The sequence below is a fragment of the Cricetulus griseus genome (assembly GCF_003668045.3).
Source record: "Cricetulus griseus strain 17A/GY chromosome 1 unlocalized genomic scaffold, alternate assembly CriGri-PICRH-1.0 chr1_1, whole genome shotgun sequence".
Lineage (NCBI taxonomy): Eukaryota > Metazoa > Chordata > Mammalia > Rodentia > Cricetidae > Cricetulus > Cricetulus griseus.
In genome coordinates, this window is record NW_023276807.1 from 9,653,273 (window position 1) to 9,671,446 (window position 18,174).

Sequence of the window (18,174 nt, forward strand, 5' to 3'; positions counted from 1 at the left end):
GTTTCTAAGGGGAGGGTTATATTTTGATGAAATTGACCCCACTTTAGCAACCTTGCTTTATCTGGGTTATCCTTTAAATACATCACAGTATATGCTGTATACACATTAGCCCAGAGGTACGTACTTACACACACACACACACGCACACACGCACACACGCACACACACACACACACACACACACACGCATGCACACGCACATGCTCTCCAAGTCCCTGGGCTTGAACTTGATTCCACACTTACAGTAGATAAAAAATGGAAGCCATGTTAGTTTTTATCACTTGAACTCTGTAGCTTAGGGAAGGGTAGTGGGATGATACCACTGCCAGGTTTGATTCCAGCCTCTCTTGTTTCTCCTAACACTCTTTGCTTCATCCTAATTCTTTCCTTTTCTGGAGAGAGATCTATTTTTGGCTTCAGAACATTGCAAGTTCGGTATGTTTGAGACCAGAGTTGAAAGCTGATGAGCTGCTGATTTATTGGCTCTTCTGGTTTTCAGTCGCTCATCACTAGCAACCCCTGCTCCTTCTCTGGACACATTAAACTGGTTGTGCTAGGGTTTTCCAGCTCTTGTTCAAAACATCTTTTTACTTTCCTTAAAAACCCAACTTCATTTTCACTTATTTTGTTGTGGGGAGTGAGGAACCTGTGCTCCAGCATGTACCCAGAGGTCAGAGAATAGCCCGTGGAAGTTAGTTTTCTCCTTCTATCATGAGGGTCTTGGGGGTCAATCTCAGGTGGCAAGTACCCACTGTGCCATTTGGCTATCCACATGTTTGCCCTTCTTTAGTTAGAACTGGGCTATATTGATAATTAAAAATACGGTCAGGAGTGGAAGTGAACATATGTTTAAATGGAGCAGGTTGATAATCTACTTATCTGTTTTGTTTGGTTGAGACAGAGTCTCCATATGTAGCCTTGGGTGTTTTTGAGCTTATTATGTAGTCCAGGCTACCCTTGAACTCACAGAGATTCACCCACCTCTGCCTTCTGGGTACTGGGATTAAAGGCAGGTATCAGCATGCCCTACTGAAGACAAGTTCTTGAATGACTGTTTGGGATAGGAGGAATGGGCAAACCACTGGGAGAACTTGGAAATTTAGGAAGTATCTTCCTCCTGAAAATGGTGTAGGTACTGGAAAGTCCTGTGTCAATTACAAGGCATGTGATAATCTGAACACTATGTTTATCTGGAGGAAGACCAGCCAGTGTGTACTTTGCTGTGTGGCATTCTTCTTGTAGACTTCCTTCAACAGGACTGTCCTCTCATTTGCTCTTTGGCACAGGGTCTCCTGGAAGAGGTTGCCTATATCATTTTATTGTTTGATAACCAGTGAGAATAGCCAAGCCCATCCACATCTGTGTGAGTGGCATGGAAATATGAGAGGATTTAGAACCCTAGGGAGTTTCTCTCAAGTGAACAAGATCCTACTTGCACCGCTTCCTTTCTTTTAAGAAATCGTGTTTTGGTTAAATGTAGAATACTGTAATGAAGTAAATAGAGTCAGCTATCAATGTCCATGGGTTCAGTACCCAATATTTCAACCATCTGATGATCAAAATGTTGGACAAAAACAACATCGAAGATACACAAACTTTTTTCCTTGTCACTGTTCCTAAGCAATACAGTATAAAGATTATGTCTAGTGTTTATATTTTATTAGGTATTGTAATTCTTCTATGGATGATTTAATCTGTAAAGGGAGATTTGTGTAGGTAGATGCATACACATATGTGACCTGAGCATCCAAGGATTGGGGCACTTGCAAGTATCCTCAAACCAGTCTCTCATGGATACTTAAAACAGAGAGAATCTGTCCAAAAATTAAGCCAAACACTATTTAGAGGTACATCTTTTCTAACAAGAACAGGATTGCTCAACCTGGCCAGGTGTAGGATGTCCACATTTGTATAAACATGTCTTAGCTATTCTGGGGCATAGATGCTTTATAGAATAAAAAAATATAAGTGATTAGAGTATACTTCCAGGGACTATCATGAGTGATGTTTTGAGTGAGGACAAGGAAGCATTTACATGTGTTAATGCTGACATTTTATTGGGTTTAATATAACCACTCAAAAGTTTACATTGAGAGTAGTACACTAACGTTTTTTAGAAGTTATGTAGAAAGAGTTATGTGAAAGGTACTCCAGATTTGGCCCCTCATATGACTCCACAATTGTGATTTTTTTTTAAATTTCAAACTTGTGGAAACCTTGAAAATGGTGCAGGGAACACAGGGGTACCCTTCCCCACTGTTCACGGGCTCATTTACCCTATGGCATGCTAAATGAACTGTGCTACCTGTTTTGCAATTCTTGCTCTGTTGGCTGGATATGTGAACAGTGCTGCAGGTCCTTACCATTCATTTCTGACTTCCCATGTGTATTTATGTGCTTTTACCATGAAAACAGCAATTTCGGTTCAATAAAATATTATTCAGTCTATATTCTGTATTTGTATCTTACCAGTTGTCTCAGCATTTGCCCTCTTAAGTATTATTTCCTTTAAAAAATCACAAATCCAATCAAGAGTCTCACATAATAATTAATTCTCACAGTTCTTTAGACTCTTTAATATAGAATAGTCTCTTTTCAAAAGCCCTTAGTGACATGTACTGTCTTGCAGAGCCCAGAACAATGTTCCTTCCAGAAGCCATAGGTTGCCACATAAAAAGCCCAGTGCTAATTGTGTGATGCTGTCCTTCAAGTTGTTGTTCAGGGGTATCCTGAAGACCCCCCCCACACACAAAACAGTTCTGGCCACTGCTGTTGCTTTTAAGTGCCTGTTGCTGAAGAGAACACATAGTTTGGTCCCAGGACATGGAGAAATCAAGTTAGTACTGGCAAGGAAGCTTCCTTCCCTACTGGATGTCAGTACTTGAGGTGTTATATAGGTTGCTATGGAGAGAAAAGTCATCAACAAATTTACCCAACTGTGAACTTGGCATTATTGTGCCCAGTATGGGACCTCTACCCCTCAAACAGTCATGGTATATGCAATGCCAAACTGACTTTAGGGAGAAAAAATATTCCATGTCATTTGATTAATAATCGAAATTTCCTTTTCATATACTTATGATAGGATTTCTAAGTGAAATCTGTGAGTACAAATACCAGTAAATAAATACATTTTGAATATAATTGCACCTAGTTCATTTGCATATTTGCACCCTATGTCTTAAAATTTGCATTAGTGTTCTTGAGAGATAAATTGTCATTGCTAAGGAAAGCAGTGGAGCCCTGAGATCACAAGTGAGAGATTCCATGTAGATGTCTCTCTGCAGAAACACCATCCAAGGGATTTTGGAAACACTGAAAGAATCTGTGGCAGTCTTTAAAACAATGCTCATTTGAGAAATTGCTTGTGATAAATTGGTTTCACTAATGAAATCATACACTTCCATAGTGCATTATGTATAAAACTAGACTAGGAAATAAATATAATTAAAGTAAACATGCCCTTCTAATTAGTAATTGTTTCTGCCATTTTAAGCAAATTTTAAGAGTCACAGAGAGCTGCTCCTCTGTAAACCTAATAATGAAGCTTGTGATAACAGGTGTAAATTAACACAATGGAAAACATTTACACTGTAACATGCTAAATTAAAAATGACATTAACAAGCCCCATTTTCAAATTCTCTGTAATTAACATTTGTTCAACCCAGACATGAATAAGTGTGGTACAGTGGTAGATGTCTTTATTTATAGCTTACGGTATTTGTCATGGCTTTATCTTGGTTAACTTGTAAGCTGCAGAGAAGCATTCCTTCTCAAACTATGTCATGTTTACGTAATCTTAGACAGCCTGACATGATATTTACCGGCATCATTATTGTGATAATATGCAGGTATGCCAGGAGAATGGCTTTGGTTGGTGGTAAAGCTTGACATGAAATATTGGGAATAAGCCGAGCAGTGAGATACCCAGGTACATTGTAATAGTCCCGGGGACATGATAAAATACTAGGATTCCCTCCAGTGCTCCCCTCAATACACATTGTGCTTCTAAGTGCCTTGAATCGATGTTTGTTTCTACAAATAAATATTATCTTAAAGGCTTTCTTTTATGGTGCTAGTTAATATAAAGTACAAAGCAGAGAACAGCGGAAGCAGCTCTGCAGTTTAATTTGGCACCAAGGATAGGGTGCTTTACTCCTTGTGGAGGATCTCATCAGCACAGGAGAGAGAGGTCGGAGAGCTTCAGCATGACTGCATTGATAAGCATTGGTTTAGCACTTAGTGTTGCCTGTTTGAACTCAAGGTTTTAATTACTCTGAGTGGGTTATTTGTTTTAAAGAACATCCCTTCATTTTATCAGAAATGAATATCTTGATACTCTTTATAGGTATTCACCTTTTGATATTGTATTTTTGCAATTAGATGACATATTTACTTATTTAATTGACACATCATTGTATGTATTTGTAGCATACATTGTGAGATTTTGACATGTGTGCAATGAGCAGATGATTAAATTAGGGTAATTTGCATATCTGTCACCTCAGACATTTCAGGTTTCTTTGTGCTGGAACACTCAAAATTCTCTTAGCTGCTTTGAAATATGCAATAAATTATTGTTCTGATTAGATTTTTGTACAAAAGTCAAGGATATATACAGTGGATTTTAAAAATGATTAAAAACATGTTCATTTTATTTTATTTAGATCATTAGGGTTTATCCTAGACTTGGGCCCTTGGGAATTCTAAAATGCAGTAACTCTTAAGTTTGGAAACTCAAGGACTTAATGAGGGACAGAAAAATCTCTTTCTGTGCTCACCCTCATTTAATTCCAGGATGGGGCAGGGAACAAGGAGGACTGTATCATCACTGGAGTTTGAAACCCTCAAGTGCAGAATGCACTCTTCCTTTAATATGAGCAAATGCTATTAGAATCTCACCGCCCAAGTAAAGCCTACCAAGTGCTTATGAAAAGAAATGTGTGTACGCATAACATGGCCAGCAGCTATCCTAGTGGAACTCATAGAGGTTTAGAGGTTGAAACATTTATAACCTGAAGCTTATCATAGGTTAGAGGTATCCTGATTTGGGAATATTTGTACAAATTCTTGTTGAGCACCCCTCATCTGAAAAACCTAAAATCTTGTTGACATGATGTTTAAAGTATTTGCAAGCTTGGAGCACTTACTGCTTCAGATTTTTCAGTGATATTGAGATGAGCAACATTTTAAAAATAGCATTTTGGTATATCCAGTGCTTAATACATGTCATTCATGTACCATTGATTCTATCACTCCACTCCCATTTTACAGATGCAAAATAGGTTTAGTTACCTGCCCTAAGCCATGCGTCAGTATGTGGTACATTCGGTGTAAAGCTAGGAGTATGCATATTTCAAAGGACTTCACTTAAAATGGTGAATATTTATTGAGACTCTTGGAGGGAGAGCTTATGTATCTCTTAGCAGGATACGGAGAGGTAACATGTGGTGGGAGCTCAGTAATGGAGCTTTGTTCTGCTTATTAACAGTCCACAGTTGCAGGCACTGCTGCAGGTAACCATAGGGGCAGAGCAGGAGTCCACAGTTGCAGGCACTGCTGCAGGTAACCATAGGGGCAGAGCAGGAGTCCACAGTTGCAGGCACTGCTGCAGGTAACCATAGGGGCAGAGCAGGAGTCCACAGTTGCAGGCACTGCTGCAGGTAACCATAGGGGCAGAGCAGGAGTCCACAGTTGCAGGCACTGCTGCAGGTAACCATAGGGGCAGAGCAGGAGTCCACAGTTGCAGGCACTGCTGCAGGTAACCATAGAGGCAGAGCAGGAGTCCACAGTTGCAGGCACTGCTGCAGGTAACCATAGAGGCAGAGCAGGAGTCCACAGTTGCAGGCACTGCTGCAGGTAACCATAGGGGCAGAGCAGGAGTCCACAGTTGCAGGCACTGCTGCAGGTAACCATAGAGGCAGAGCAGGAGTCCACAGTTGCAGGCACTGCTGCAGGTAACCATAGAGGCAGAGCAGGAGTCCATAGTTAGTTGCAGGCACTGATGTGGGTAACCATACAGGCAGAGTTCTAGCAGAAACCTGGCTGTTGCTGGTGGGAGGTGACTGTTGGCGTTCAGCTACTCTGGCTTTCTGGTGTTTTTTTGGTCACTGACTGACACTGGCCCCAGAAATAATGACAACTGTCAGTGGCTTCTCCTGTACCCTTTCCACCTCTACTGCCTTGGCCTGCCCTCCCTCCCTTTGCTGTCTTTTTCAACCAGCACCATTACAGCCAAGTTAATGAGGTGCATGTGAGCCTCTGTTGATAAGATTGGAACCGATCCTCTGGGTCCCCGGGGCTCCAGAGGCTTTCCTTCACAGAGCAGAGTGCTGTCCTAGCCTGTGTTCCCTGAAGCTGACTCCTGCCTGCCTCTTCATATCTGCCTCACAGTGCAAGAAAAGAGTCTGACCAGCTGGAGGGCCAGGCAGCAGCCGACTGCCCTTGTGTAGAAAGCTAATCCTTTGTGGGCACAGCTTTTTCTTCTCTGGCACATTTATAGATTATTTCTCAAGCCACGTAAACTTACCAACTACTCCCACACCAAAGCTCAGAGGTCACCGTTGAAGGTTCATTGTTTGCACTGAATGCTTAGTTTTATGCTATGCTGATTATCCAGTGGCCAGCGAAGCAGCAAACACCGGACCCATCCACAGAGAAGGAGGTGAGACAGTATGCGGTTTTCTTTACTGCCTAGGGAATTTTATTATGTTAGCCTTTGACTGCTGCAGTGGGTCAGGAAAGTGAACTTATGTTGGTGTTTGGATTAAAAAAAAAAGTGTCTTGGAAAAAGATCTTGAGGTCTGTTGTACTGTTGAGGATCTGAAGGAAGGGAGAGAAGGCTATGGTATTTGGAATATTTGGTTATTCCATGCAGAGCTTTTCCCACCCCAATACATGTCTTTAAGTGGACAGAGGCAGATAGAAAGAGAGCTGTCACAGTCAGAATGTTTTCTGGACACTACAGAGTGTTAGTGTTGGTAAATGAGTGTTTATGAGCTGTCTTCCATGGGAGAGGAGCTTGATAGATGTCAAGGGAGGAAAGAGATGAAAACATGGGCTATGCCCTTCCAGCACCAAGGGCATGGTAATCGAGGACCCAGGCACCTTGTGGCAGAGAAAAGTAGGGAGAAGGGTGAAGTCACAGCCATTCGATATTTGTTCAGTCCGGACCCTGTGGCCAGATGGGAGGAAAGGATGCTGTCGTAGCGAGATCTAATTACTGGAGTCAGATGCTCAGGTGCGAGCTGCTGATTAGGAAAGCCCAGAGCACATGTGCTCTCAGGGGGCTGGCCAGGGTTAAAGACAGCGACAAAATAATTTTGTCAGTGAATTTAAACATGTACCAACTCTATAAGCTGCAAATGTAGAGATGGAGACTGGGATTCCTTAAAGTGTAAAACATGAAAACCATAATAACAGTTACAAAATCCCAGTCTTCATGCTGGTTTCCCAGGAGTCTGTGGAGACAGATACCCGTGAATAGTGCCTTTTACAAGTTCACCATTAGGGAGAGAGTTCTCCCCCTTGATGTTTAGGACAGATGCAGTGGTAAAAACAGATGTTATTTGTTGTGCATATTGGTTTGTTAAGAACTCTTTTATGTTTTAGCATCATGCTGCGACCTCTTATTTATCTATGTTCTGTTTCGCTGAAGTTTTTGCATCTTTTTGGACATTGTAACTTCATTTTGCACAGTGCTATGCCAAGCCCTCTGCATCCCTACTCCTTATATGCATCGGGGTGTGCATTGTGCACATGCCTCCCAGCTGGGGAGCAGCACAGTCTGGCTAGGAGGGGAGGATGCTTCCCAAGGCCGTGGGGAACAGTAGCCCACACTGTCATCCCACCTGCCCTTCCCATTTGGGGCTGAGGGCACAACTTTTTTCAAAGCCAAATTGCTATTCTTTTGATGGAAGCATCTGGTTCTTTGGCAGCTCTATGGGAGTAATCTTGGTCGTTGGAGAGTTTCTCCAGCATTTATCACACTGTTCTGATATTGAGAGGGTTCCTGGCATTTTAATGTCCCAGTTTCTGAGCATGAAAAATGTGGAAGAGCTAAAGTCTGTTTGCACTTGTAAAGCCTCTTTGAAGTTTTTAGGGATTAAAAGAAATCCTTCCCACTTAAGGAAGCATTCTTCAGAGTTGCATTTCACCTGTATTCATGGACGGGTTTTCTCCTGCTTCATTTTAGCACCCACACATCTAGTAGGTTTATACCAGAAAGAACAGCCAATAGGAACTGTAGAGGAATGTTTTTTTTTAAAATCATTAGCTAGGGAACCTAAAATTACATTTAAAAAATTTCTTCATATATGTGTTTAAATGAAGTAGTATTTACTGAACAACTGTGCTATGATGGGAGATGTTATTTTGTATGTTTCTCTTATTGGTTGATGAATAAAACACTGATTGGCCAGGCAGGAAGATAGGTGGGGCTAGGAGACAAGGAGAATTCTGGGAAAAGGCAGGCAGCCTGAACCTGCCAAAGGAATAACAGCATGCTGGGCATTACTGGGTAAAACATAGCCTTGTGGCAATACATAGATTAATAGAAATGGGTTAATAATTAAGGCAGAGCTAGCCAATAAGAAGCCCTAGTCATCGGCCAAAAGTTTCATGATTAATATAGTGTCTGTGTATCCATTTGGGGCTGAGGCATCTGTGGGACCAGGCTGCCGGGACAAAGAGCCATCCATAACAATGCTGGTCCAGGCATTGTGTGTAAATCAAATACCCACCCAGGTGAGGGAGTGCAGTTGTCTTGGTGCAGGTGTATTACAGCATTCCTGTTTCTCCAAACAGTTGTGGAGCACAGGCGAGTGGAAGAGGGTCACATGGCGAGGTGAGGCAGGAAGCCAGAATGAGGATGGGGAGGGTTTACTTTTTTCTTATAACCTCCTTAGGAGAAGTAACCAAATAGTCTGTCCTAGGAGAGCACTTCGCTTCAGTTCTGCACACTGCCAGTGACCTAACCACCCTCAGCAGGCCCCGCCTTTTAGAAGCCCCACCACCTCTCACCACACTTCTAACAAATCCACCCATGGGGAGCACGCCTAAACCATGTCCAAACCATAGCACAAGGCCTGTGTTTTGTGTTCAGTAGGTTTTCTTTATTTTCTCCAGATCAGATCACCTAACCATCATTTCTGTGTCACTTGCCTGTTTGTCCACTAGCATCCTAATCATTTGATGCCTCCACAGGGCTTTGCTCTGTATCTACAGCTTGCTCCATCTACAGTAGTTTATGTACCACACGAGCACCGCGTTCCCATTGTATGTCAGTACCGGTTTCAGACACAGCAGTGGAAGCAAAACGTTAAGAATGGTGTTCTGTTCTGGTGGCCACATGGCCCTCAGAAGCAGAGTGCTTCCCATTGGAATGCATTTGTGTGGTAAAGAAAAATGAGACGGGAGATGAGGACGTGGCAGAGATTGATGGCAGGTGCAGAGCAGCACTCACTGGGGTGGTCAGGAGGCCCATTGGCAGGGTGACATTTGACCTGAGATCGGAGAAGTGAGCCACACAGAGGTTTGGGTGAAAAGCCTTTGAAACAAAAGAAACAGCAGGGACAAGGGCTGTTGAAGAGACAAAGAACAAAGAAAGAAGGCCAGCATGGCAGGGGCAGTGTGAGCTACCGTGGGTCAGGGATGGGGGGTCACGGAGGCTGTAGGATGAAGAGGAGCGGGTAACGTGGGCTCAGAGAGTGGGTGTGGATAGCAGGACACTGTAGGGGCCTAGCAGGTGATAGTGATGAGTTTGACATCAATTTTAAATGCAGAGGGAGGCCATGGAGAGTTTAAAGCATGGGCAGAATATGATTTCATTAACGCGGCAGGGTTATTCAGTAAATATGATGGTAATAGTATTGAAAGTCTGCATGTAATTCCGTGTAATAATAGCCTGTGTACTTGCTACGGTGTAAATATCCTTTCTATGTGTTTGGTTGAAAGCTGAAAGAAATGTTTTATGCAAAATGCACCATTGGATTGTGTGTGTGTCTGTATTTCTACCAGCTTAACGCTCATCATTTGGAGAAGATATATGCAGCTTTAGCTATGTGTGGGCATAAATTGTTCATTGGAGTAGGGCATGCCAATTTCAGCTAAGGTCTCTTCTTAATTTTGATTGTGCATCTCCCTTGTGGTTACATGTCAAAATATGACACATCAGCATGGGCCAAGCTGGATTTAATGAATAGGAAACCATGGGATTTATATGATTTGGGGGCATGAGGGGGATTTTCTAATGCCGGTTCCGAAGATAAGTGGCACAAAGGTTATTTGATTAATTAGACATGCATAAACTCTCACTTCAGCTTCCTGCCCATCATCTGAACATAAAACACTGCAGATTTGGTGGCTCTGCACCCCAGAATTAAAATTGGGGGATGTCTTTTGCCACTATCAGAATAGTATTTTATTTAACATGATGTTGTCTTTAAGGTAAGCTTTGGCAGTGCCCTGCAGATGTAGTCATTTCACGTGTGTGGTCTCTTCTGACAAATTAATCAAAGGCACCATTTCCCAGAGTTCGAAGACCTTTGTGATAATGACCATCATTGGAAGTTTCTGTAGAAAGTGCCACCATGTTTGTGGACCTGGAACTTATTTAGGAAGCAGAACACCTTTGTGAGATATGATTCATTCACACTCAACTTTGATGCTTGTGAGATTATGTATTTGCACACAGTTAGGCTTCTTTGGGAAGATCCAGAGGCCTGGATTGGCTTAACTGTCAGATGAGGAAGAGAGGAACATGCAGTGCCAATGGTGACTGGGCAGTGCTGGCCAGTGAGCCTCTGCCACCAGGACCACAGGGACAATGAGATATACTGCATGAAGGGGTATCCACTCCTCTCCTCTAGGGAGGACACAAACACAGAGGTTCCAAGTTAGCCATTCAAACCCTTTTTCTTCCACTAAGGAGAGCCACCACTACAATCACGACATCTTGGTGACTTTGAAGAAAGTTAATAATAAAGTTTAGCAATAGTTGTAACAAAGTCAACCCCTGAAAGAACCTGATCTGTAGATTCCAGTGTTTTATTGCTAATGCCACTATTTCTTGTGTTGTATAGTGGAATTAAACAACCCCTTTACATGAATCCTGTTTCACAGTGACAGGGTAATTATTTGTCTTTCTCCAGAAGATACACAGGGCAGGCATGACTGCCCACCTTACAGTTTAGGACACTGACTATTTTTCTCTTGGTAGGAATCTAGCAAGTTGTGGTACTGAGTTCCAGCGTGGATGTGCCTACAGGAAGCTTTGTGCTGTCACTGTAGCTATTGCCCGTGGAAGGAACTGCTGAATGCAACAGTCTCAAAAGTTGAACTCATTCCAGTTTTACAGTGTTGGACGGAGGCCTGGGGAAGATATATTAGTCTAGAGTTTTCTAGCCCTCTTCGGTGCCGCTTGCTTAGGCCGCTCAGGTTGTGATTAGAAACAGCCTTTTGTATTGACAAAGAAATCTGTCTTTCAAAGAATTTGATAAGATTGCATTTTTGCCATATTTGGTCGAATCAAAGGCACTTAGAGGTGTAGTTGGCTTGGTGATAAAGGGGCAGAGTGGAGGGATTTCACTCTTGTTCTTCATACCTCTGCATTTACTTATTTAAATTGAAAATCAGTTTTCTTCTTGAAATGCCTTAAAAGGAAGAAAAACAATGTGAAGATTGGTGGCTCATGAGACTCATTAGAATACATGTACTCTGGCTCTAGGTCACAGCAGGCTCCTCATCTCCTGGGGTGTTTACCTGTGACCTAGCTCTCCATCCTCTTCTGTGGAGGAGAGCAGGCAGTCTGATTCCTGGTCTACCTGTTACAGCATTTTCTTCCTTTCTTCCTGAGACAGGGCCTCACTGTGTAGCCCTGGCTGTCCTTGAACTCACTATATAGACCAGCCTGGCCTTGAACTCACAGGGTTCTGTCCACAAATGCCTCCCAAATTCGGGAATTAAAAAATTATATATACCACCACAGTCGGCTAAAGACTTATATTTATTTGTTTGTTTGCTTATTTACTTTATGTATTTAGACCTTTTGCCTGCATGCATATCTGCATACCAGAAGAGGGCATCTGAGCTCATAGGACTACTTTTATAGATGGTTGTGAGCTGCCATGAGGGTGCTGGGAATTAGACCCAGGACCTCTGTGCTATTAAATGTTGAACCATCTCTCTAGCCTCTGTTGCAGCATTTTTATTCCTTCTATCACTGATCATAGACACCCTAGTTTTGTGAATGGTGGGGTTTCCAGGAGCTGTTGGAAGGACAAGAATAAAACAATCACATCCCTATCGCTTTCTTTCTGGAGCAGAGCAATGCTGTAGCTTGGGTATTTGAGTGTCTTCTTTTGTGTAGTATGCTGTGTGGGGACATGTCTGAGGGATTTGTTCCATTTTGTTTCTGTAAGAAAATGGCAGTCTGACCAAGGAGGCTGTAAGCAGCAATTGCCACAGTACTTAAAAACACCGGACTTAGAGAAGGTGTAAATGATGATACGTTTGGAAAGTTCCAACATGAAAAATAAGATAGAGGAGCATAGGGGTGCGATCAGGGGAGAGTGGCTAAGGGGGGAAGCCTTCCTGTGATAAGGTCAGAAAGAAGGCATGACACAACATTTGGATTGTTAACGACCAGGGACGCTGAACAGGTATTCATCAGGCTGAGGTAGAAGACTGTATGGGAGGTTTCTAAGTAGTAGAATGGTTAGAGTAGAAACGTATTTCTTATATGTTCATTCAGGGTCTTTTAGAGAAGTCCTTAAGCTAGGTGCTGTGGAGAACCAAGATGATGTACCTCTATCCTAGAGAGGAAAATGCAAGCAGCACTAGGGAATGTGGGGGGCAGGGGAGGTGGCTTTATGAGGGCTATTATCTATGGTGGGAGAGACAACTGGCATTTCAACCAGACTAAGGTGAGCAGAGACCTGTGAGTGTAAAGGAGTGCTGCACACTTGGGAATGGTTCCAGAGATCTAGCTGTGGACATACAGCAAGAGTGGTTTGGGGAGAGTCATGAAGGAGAAAGAAAGGGGTTCCATGTCATGTGGAGTGTTCAGGTCATGAAATCTGGCAGAAATCCCTTAAAAGAAAATGAATTTGACAGGAAATCTGCTAGGAAGTGATTGTAGAAAAAATGTGTGTGTGTGGTGTGTGTGTGTGTATGTCTGCTTGTCTGTTTAAGTGCCTAGGGTTGTCAGATCCTCTAGAACTTGGAGTTGCAGGCAGTTGAGAGCTGCCTGGTATGATGAGTATGGAGAGTTGAACCCAAGTTCTTTGCAATAGCAGCAAGTGCTCTTGGTGTTGAGCTTTCTTTACAGCACCCAGCCTAAAGTTTGAACAGGAAAGTGACATAATAGAGGTGGCATTTCATTTACCTAATTAAAAATTTCAAAACTGCTATAAAGTTGTTTTTCTCATTATAAAAGTAAAATGAATTAATTTCAGGAAAATTCAAAAGCAGGAAAACAAACAAAAACAACAAACCCAATTAAACAAGAAAATAAACAGTCTGCATAGTCCCTGTCCCAAAGACACAGATTAAGTCACTGACATTTTGTTGCATGGTGGACTTCCCTGTGCAGACATATGTTCTGAAGACAGCCTGGGAGGAGTTGGGACTGGTGCCAGCCTCTGTACCCCCAACATAGGCCATGTGGTGTCTCTCATTCTCACTCCCTAGTGTTTATAAAATACGTGGGAAGTAAAGTCAAAACCCTCTTTGTGTTATCAGCTCACAAAATGGTTGAGATTGTGTTCTGTTTTGTGACTTTCTATAAAGGCTCTTTGCTTCACCCAGCTTCTTTCCAGGCAGGTGTCTGTGCATTACTAGGGGATGGGGATATTGATGTTTCTGGGTTTTCTTTTCAGTTTTAGAACAATGTAAGATACTGTATTGATTCTGTAATCCTGGAGAGAATGAGATGAGGTGATAGGAGAGTGGGTTTTTTTGTTTTGTTTGGGGGGGTTGATTGTTTTGTTTTCATCAGTGGGGAAGAGGCAATCCCCTTGTCCTGGTAGAAAAGTAGACAGGAGACATGCCACCACCTCTGTGAGGCACTTCTGGCTCCTGAACTGGTCTTTCTCTCTCTCTCATCTTGGCGTTTTCCTTTTTGTCCTTCATGGCTTGATGAGGACTTTTCAAATGAGAAGACAAAGACAAAGCTTTTCTAATTTGAAGAATCGAATTAAAAAGTTTTTCTTTTACTTGTATCATTATGAGATCTATAGAGTCCCAATTCAAATAATGATCAAGCAGAACAAACCAACAAACATGTTTAAAGTTTGAACTTGAGAGCATAATTTTAAACCCTTTTATGTAGCTGTTCCCTCCCTCCCTCCCTCCCTCCCTTCCTCCCTCCCTCTCTCTCTCCTTCTCTCCCTCTCTCCCTCTCTCCCTCTCTCCCTCCCTCCCTCCCTTCCTCACACACAGACTTAGAATTTTGTTGAACTTAAGAATAATGTCAGCCATGGTCTCATGTATGCAGTGGTCCCATAAGATTGTATTGCCTGGTGAAATGGTAGCTGTCTTAGTTTTTGTGCCCTCTATGATTTCCCATTGACAGAATTGCCTAATGATCCATTTCTAAGAACACATCCCCATTGTTAAAGCAGCGCAAGACTCTCTGTGTATGAAATGTATGTGTATATTCACATTTGATACTTTCTCATATGTGTGGATTATACCTATATAGTTTTGAGTCTTCCATTTTCATTTATCATTAGATATCACTCCATTTGCTTTGCAGATTGCTAATGGTCAGTTATGTGAATACACCTCAATTTGTCTAGCTGTCCTTTTGAGTATTCTGATGATTACACAAACATGTGCCGTGGTGACCATTACACAGAAGGTACTGATATATTGCTGACAGTTTCTTTAGCTCTTTTAAAACATATTTTATGTGTATGGTGTTTGCCTGCATGTGTGTCTGTGTACCTGTTGTATGCCTGGTGCCTTCTGAGGCCCAAGATGACTTTGGATTCCGTAGAACTGGAATACAGATGGTTGTGAGTCACTGAGTGGATTAGGAAATCCAGTCTTTCTCTGGAAGAGCAGCCAGTGCTCTTAATCACTGAGCCATCTCTCTATCTCCCACTAGTAAATTCTTAAAGATGGAAGTATTGATTGGAGGCTGTGAACTTTTATAGAGTTTTTGATAAATTGTGAAATTTCTCTTCAGAAAGATTTATCCATTTTGGTACCAGAAGCAGCATATAAAATTTCTTCCTAGAATTATCTAGATTGAGGACCATACTTTTTAGTAATTTGCCCACTTGCTAGGTAAAATGATAATTTTCATTTGCAGTTTTCCTTTCTTGTATTAATGTTGAGACTCCTCCCTGTCCCTTCTTTCCTTTTCTCTCTTCCTTCCCATTCATGTCCTAACTGGATCCAGCTTGTGATTTTATAATATATGTGTTTATATGTATTATAAGTATCTATCTTAACTCTGCCTCTTCTGTGTTACGTATTTTTCCCTCAGTTTATCTACTTATAGGCATGTAGCCTAGGCTGGCCCCAAAGGCAGACAGTGAAGTTAAGGATGGCTTTGAACTTCTGATCCTTTTGCCTCAGGCTTCCCAATGGTAAAATGGTAGTTAGAAACTACTATGCCAGGTTTATTCTTAATTTTTAACCCTGTGGTAGTTTTTTGATGTATAGAAGTATATATTTTTGTTCTCTTTCATTGCTTTAATAACTAGGAAGACCTCTGTTTTCTTCTTGTTTTATGGACTTATTTAGAAATCATGATTCTTTAATTCAATGAGTTGTAATAATTACTTTTAAATATGCGATAAGAAAAGACACAAGTGTATTTTTCCCGAATATTTTGTACCCACCCCTTTTCCCCAAAGGGTTTCTTTGTGTAAGAGCTCTAGCTCCTGTTCTGGAACTCTCTTTGTAGACCAGGTTGGCCTTGAACTCAAAGAGAGCCACCTGCCTCTGCTTCCTGAGTGCACCTGACTGTTTTCCCTGAATATTTTATCTATTATTTCATAATCCCACAGTGAACTTATTGAAAACCTTATTTTATTCATGGCTTACTAACATCATGAAGCTATGCATTAGAAGAGCTGATGAGACACTAAGAGGCTAGGATCACATGTGGGCAGTTCTATTATTATTAAATGTAGGAGTTGAGTGAGACTAGTAAAGGTCGGGCCTTAAATCCAGTGTAACCTGAAGGTAAGAGGAAAGAATGTGATAAAGTCTGAAAACTAGCGCTTAATGTTTCAGAGCTTGCTGTGCATTCTTCGTTTTGATTAGAATTTTATAAATTACCTGTCCCTGTGCATGGAGCAACCAAGAAGTAAATTAAGGAATTCAAGGGACTGTGGAAAAACCTGGCTGTCCAGGCCATGTTCAAGTGGTGCCATCGCTGTCCCCTGCCTCTCAACTTAGAGCATGTCCTGTGACATCATGGCATGCAGATAACTTCCATATTTATCAGTTCCCTAGACTTTCAAGGCAACTTAGTATAAAAAGGCATGCATTGAGTATTATGTTTTGTTTTTTTCAAGATCTGGAAAGCTGTACCCAAAGACCCCCAGTGTTTAATAAAGCAGCACCTATTCTTTATGTTCAGAGAAATGTGGACACTGGTAAGTGCCGAGGAGCCAGGGATACAAAAGAAGGTTCTTGCTCATCAGTTGCTCTAGTAAACAGAAAGGCAGAGCTTGGACTGACCCTGGAGCCTGTGACTCCAAGTAGTGCTGTCTCTAGGGCAACCTACCATCTGGAGTGTGTACTCCCTGCATACAGCCAGCCTCTTCAGCTAAGACTGGTAGTAGATGAGATTGGGTTGTTCTATTTGTGGGAGCTCCAGGGCCATCTTTTTCTTGAGGAGTCATCTGACTGCTCATGGCGACTTGGGTTGAATTGATGTGATTCATTCTTTGTGGTTTGGAAGCTCCTTGTACACCAACAGTGCTTCCAGCTAGAGGGGAAGTTTGGCTAACTGAGTGTTTCCTGTAGGCTGCTGTAGGGTGAAGTATGTTTTACTGACATCTTTGTTTTGGTAAAATTGGTGTGAGGCTAGATTGGGTTTTGACCTGTGCATCTTTAAAGCATGTTGTAATTTGTGCTTTCATGCAAGTGATGTCAGACAAAATTATTTTTTTGAATTTTTTAAATTAAAAAATAGTTTTCATTTTACATACCAACCCCAGTTCCCCCTCACTCCCTTTCTCCCACCCCCACCCCTTTTCATTCTCCATCTACTCCTCATAGGTTGTAAGGTCTTCTTTGGGTAGTCAACAAAGTCTGGCATACCAAGTTGAGGCAGGACCAAGCCCATATCCCCTGATTAAGACTGAACAAGGAATTCCACCACGGGGAGTGGGCTCTAGAAAGCCCGTTCATGCACCTGGGATAGGTCTTGGTGCCACTGCCAGTCCCCCAACAGATCAAGTCACATAACTGTCACCCACATTCAGAGGGTCTAGTTAGATCCCATGAAGGTTCCCCAGCTGTCAGTCCATAGTCGATAAGATGAGCTCCTACTAGCTAGGGTCTGTTGTCTCTGTGGTTTTCCTCATCATTGCCTTGACCCCCCCCACACTCATATGATCCCTCCTCCCTCTCTTACACTGAACTCCAGGAGATGAGCCCAAGGCTTGGTCACTACACCTGCTTCCTTCTGTTACTGGATGTAAGTTTGTAGGGATTTGAACATGGGTAGAGAATGGGTAGGGGGAGACATGGCTAGTACAGCCATGTTGTAGTTGTGTGGTTTGTTGGTAGCCTTGAGAATATAGGAGCTGAGGTTTGGGTGTGTAGTGATCCCCAGAGGAATGAACAAGAAAAGGATCTGAGTCCTTCCCAGAGGCCAGGATCCAGGTTCTTGTGGTGGTGGGGAACAACATTCATCCACTAAAATAAGAGAAAAGTCACATGAAACAATTATTTTGATGGCATTTAATACTTCAAACACAGTGGACTTGAGTGACCCTGTTGGATGAGTGCATGTGATAATTAGATTTCTGTATTGTGTTGCTTTCTACTTTGGTAGCCTGTACATATCTTTTAAGGGCTCTTTTATGGGTGCTAGATCAAAAGCTTGGCATCTCTAATTCTACATTGATTCTTTATTATGCAAAGTATATTTTAGTATCACTCAAAACCGTATTTTAAAGAAAAAATATTTTTTCTTTGATATTCTG

At 42.0% G+C, this 18,174-nt stretch overlaps 1 protein-coding gene across 1 annotated transcript in view; it reads left to right on the top strand.

Annotated features, from left to right (window-relative positions):
• The first annotated feature begins 14,833 nt into the window (after nucleotides 1-14,833).
• Nucleotides 14,834-18,174, top strand: part of Aff3 (AF4/FMR2 family member 3) — a 400,239-nt gene continuing 396,898 nt past the window's right edge. Inside the window, exons 1-2 of the mRNA XM_035452441.1 lie at nucleotides 14,834-14,861; nucleotides 16,534-16,614. Of these exons, the coding sequence (XP_035308332.1) occupies nucleotides 14,834-14,861; nucleotides 16,534-16,614 (109 nt within the window). The remainder of the gene's footprint in view (nucleotides 14,862-16,533; nucleotides 16,615-18,174) is intronic.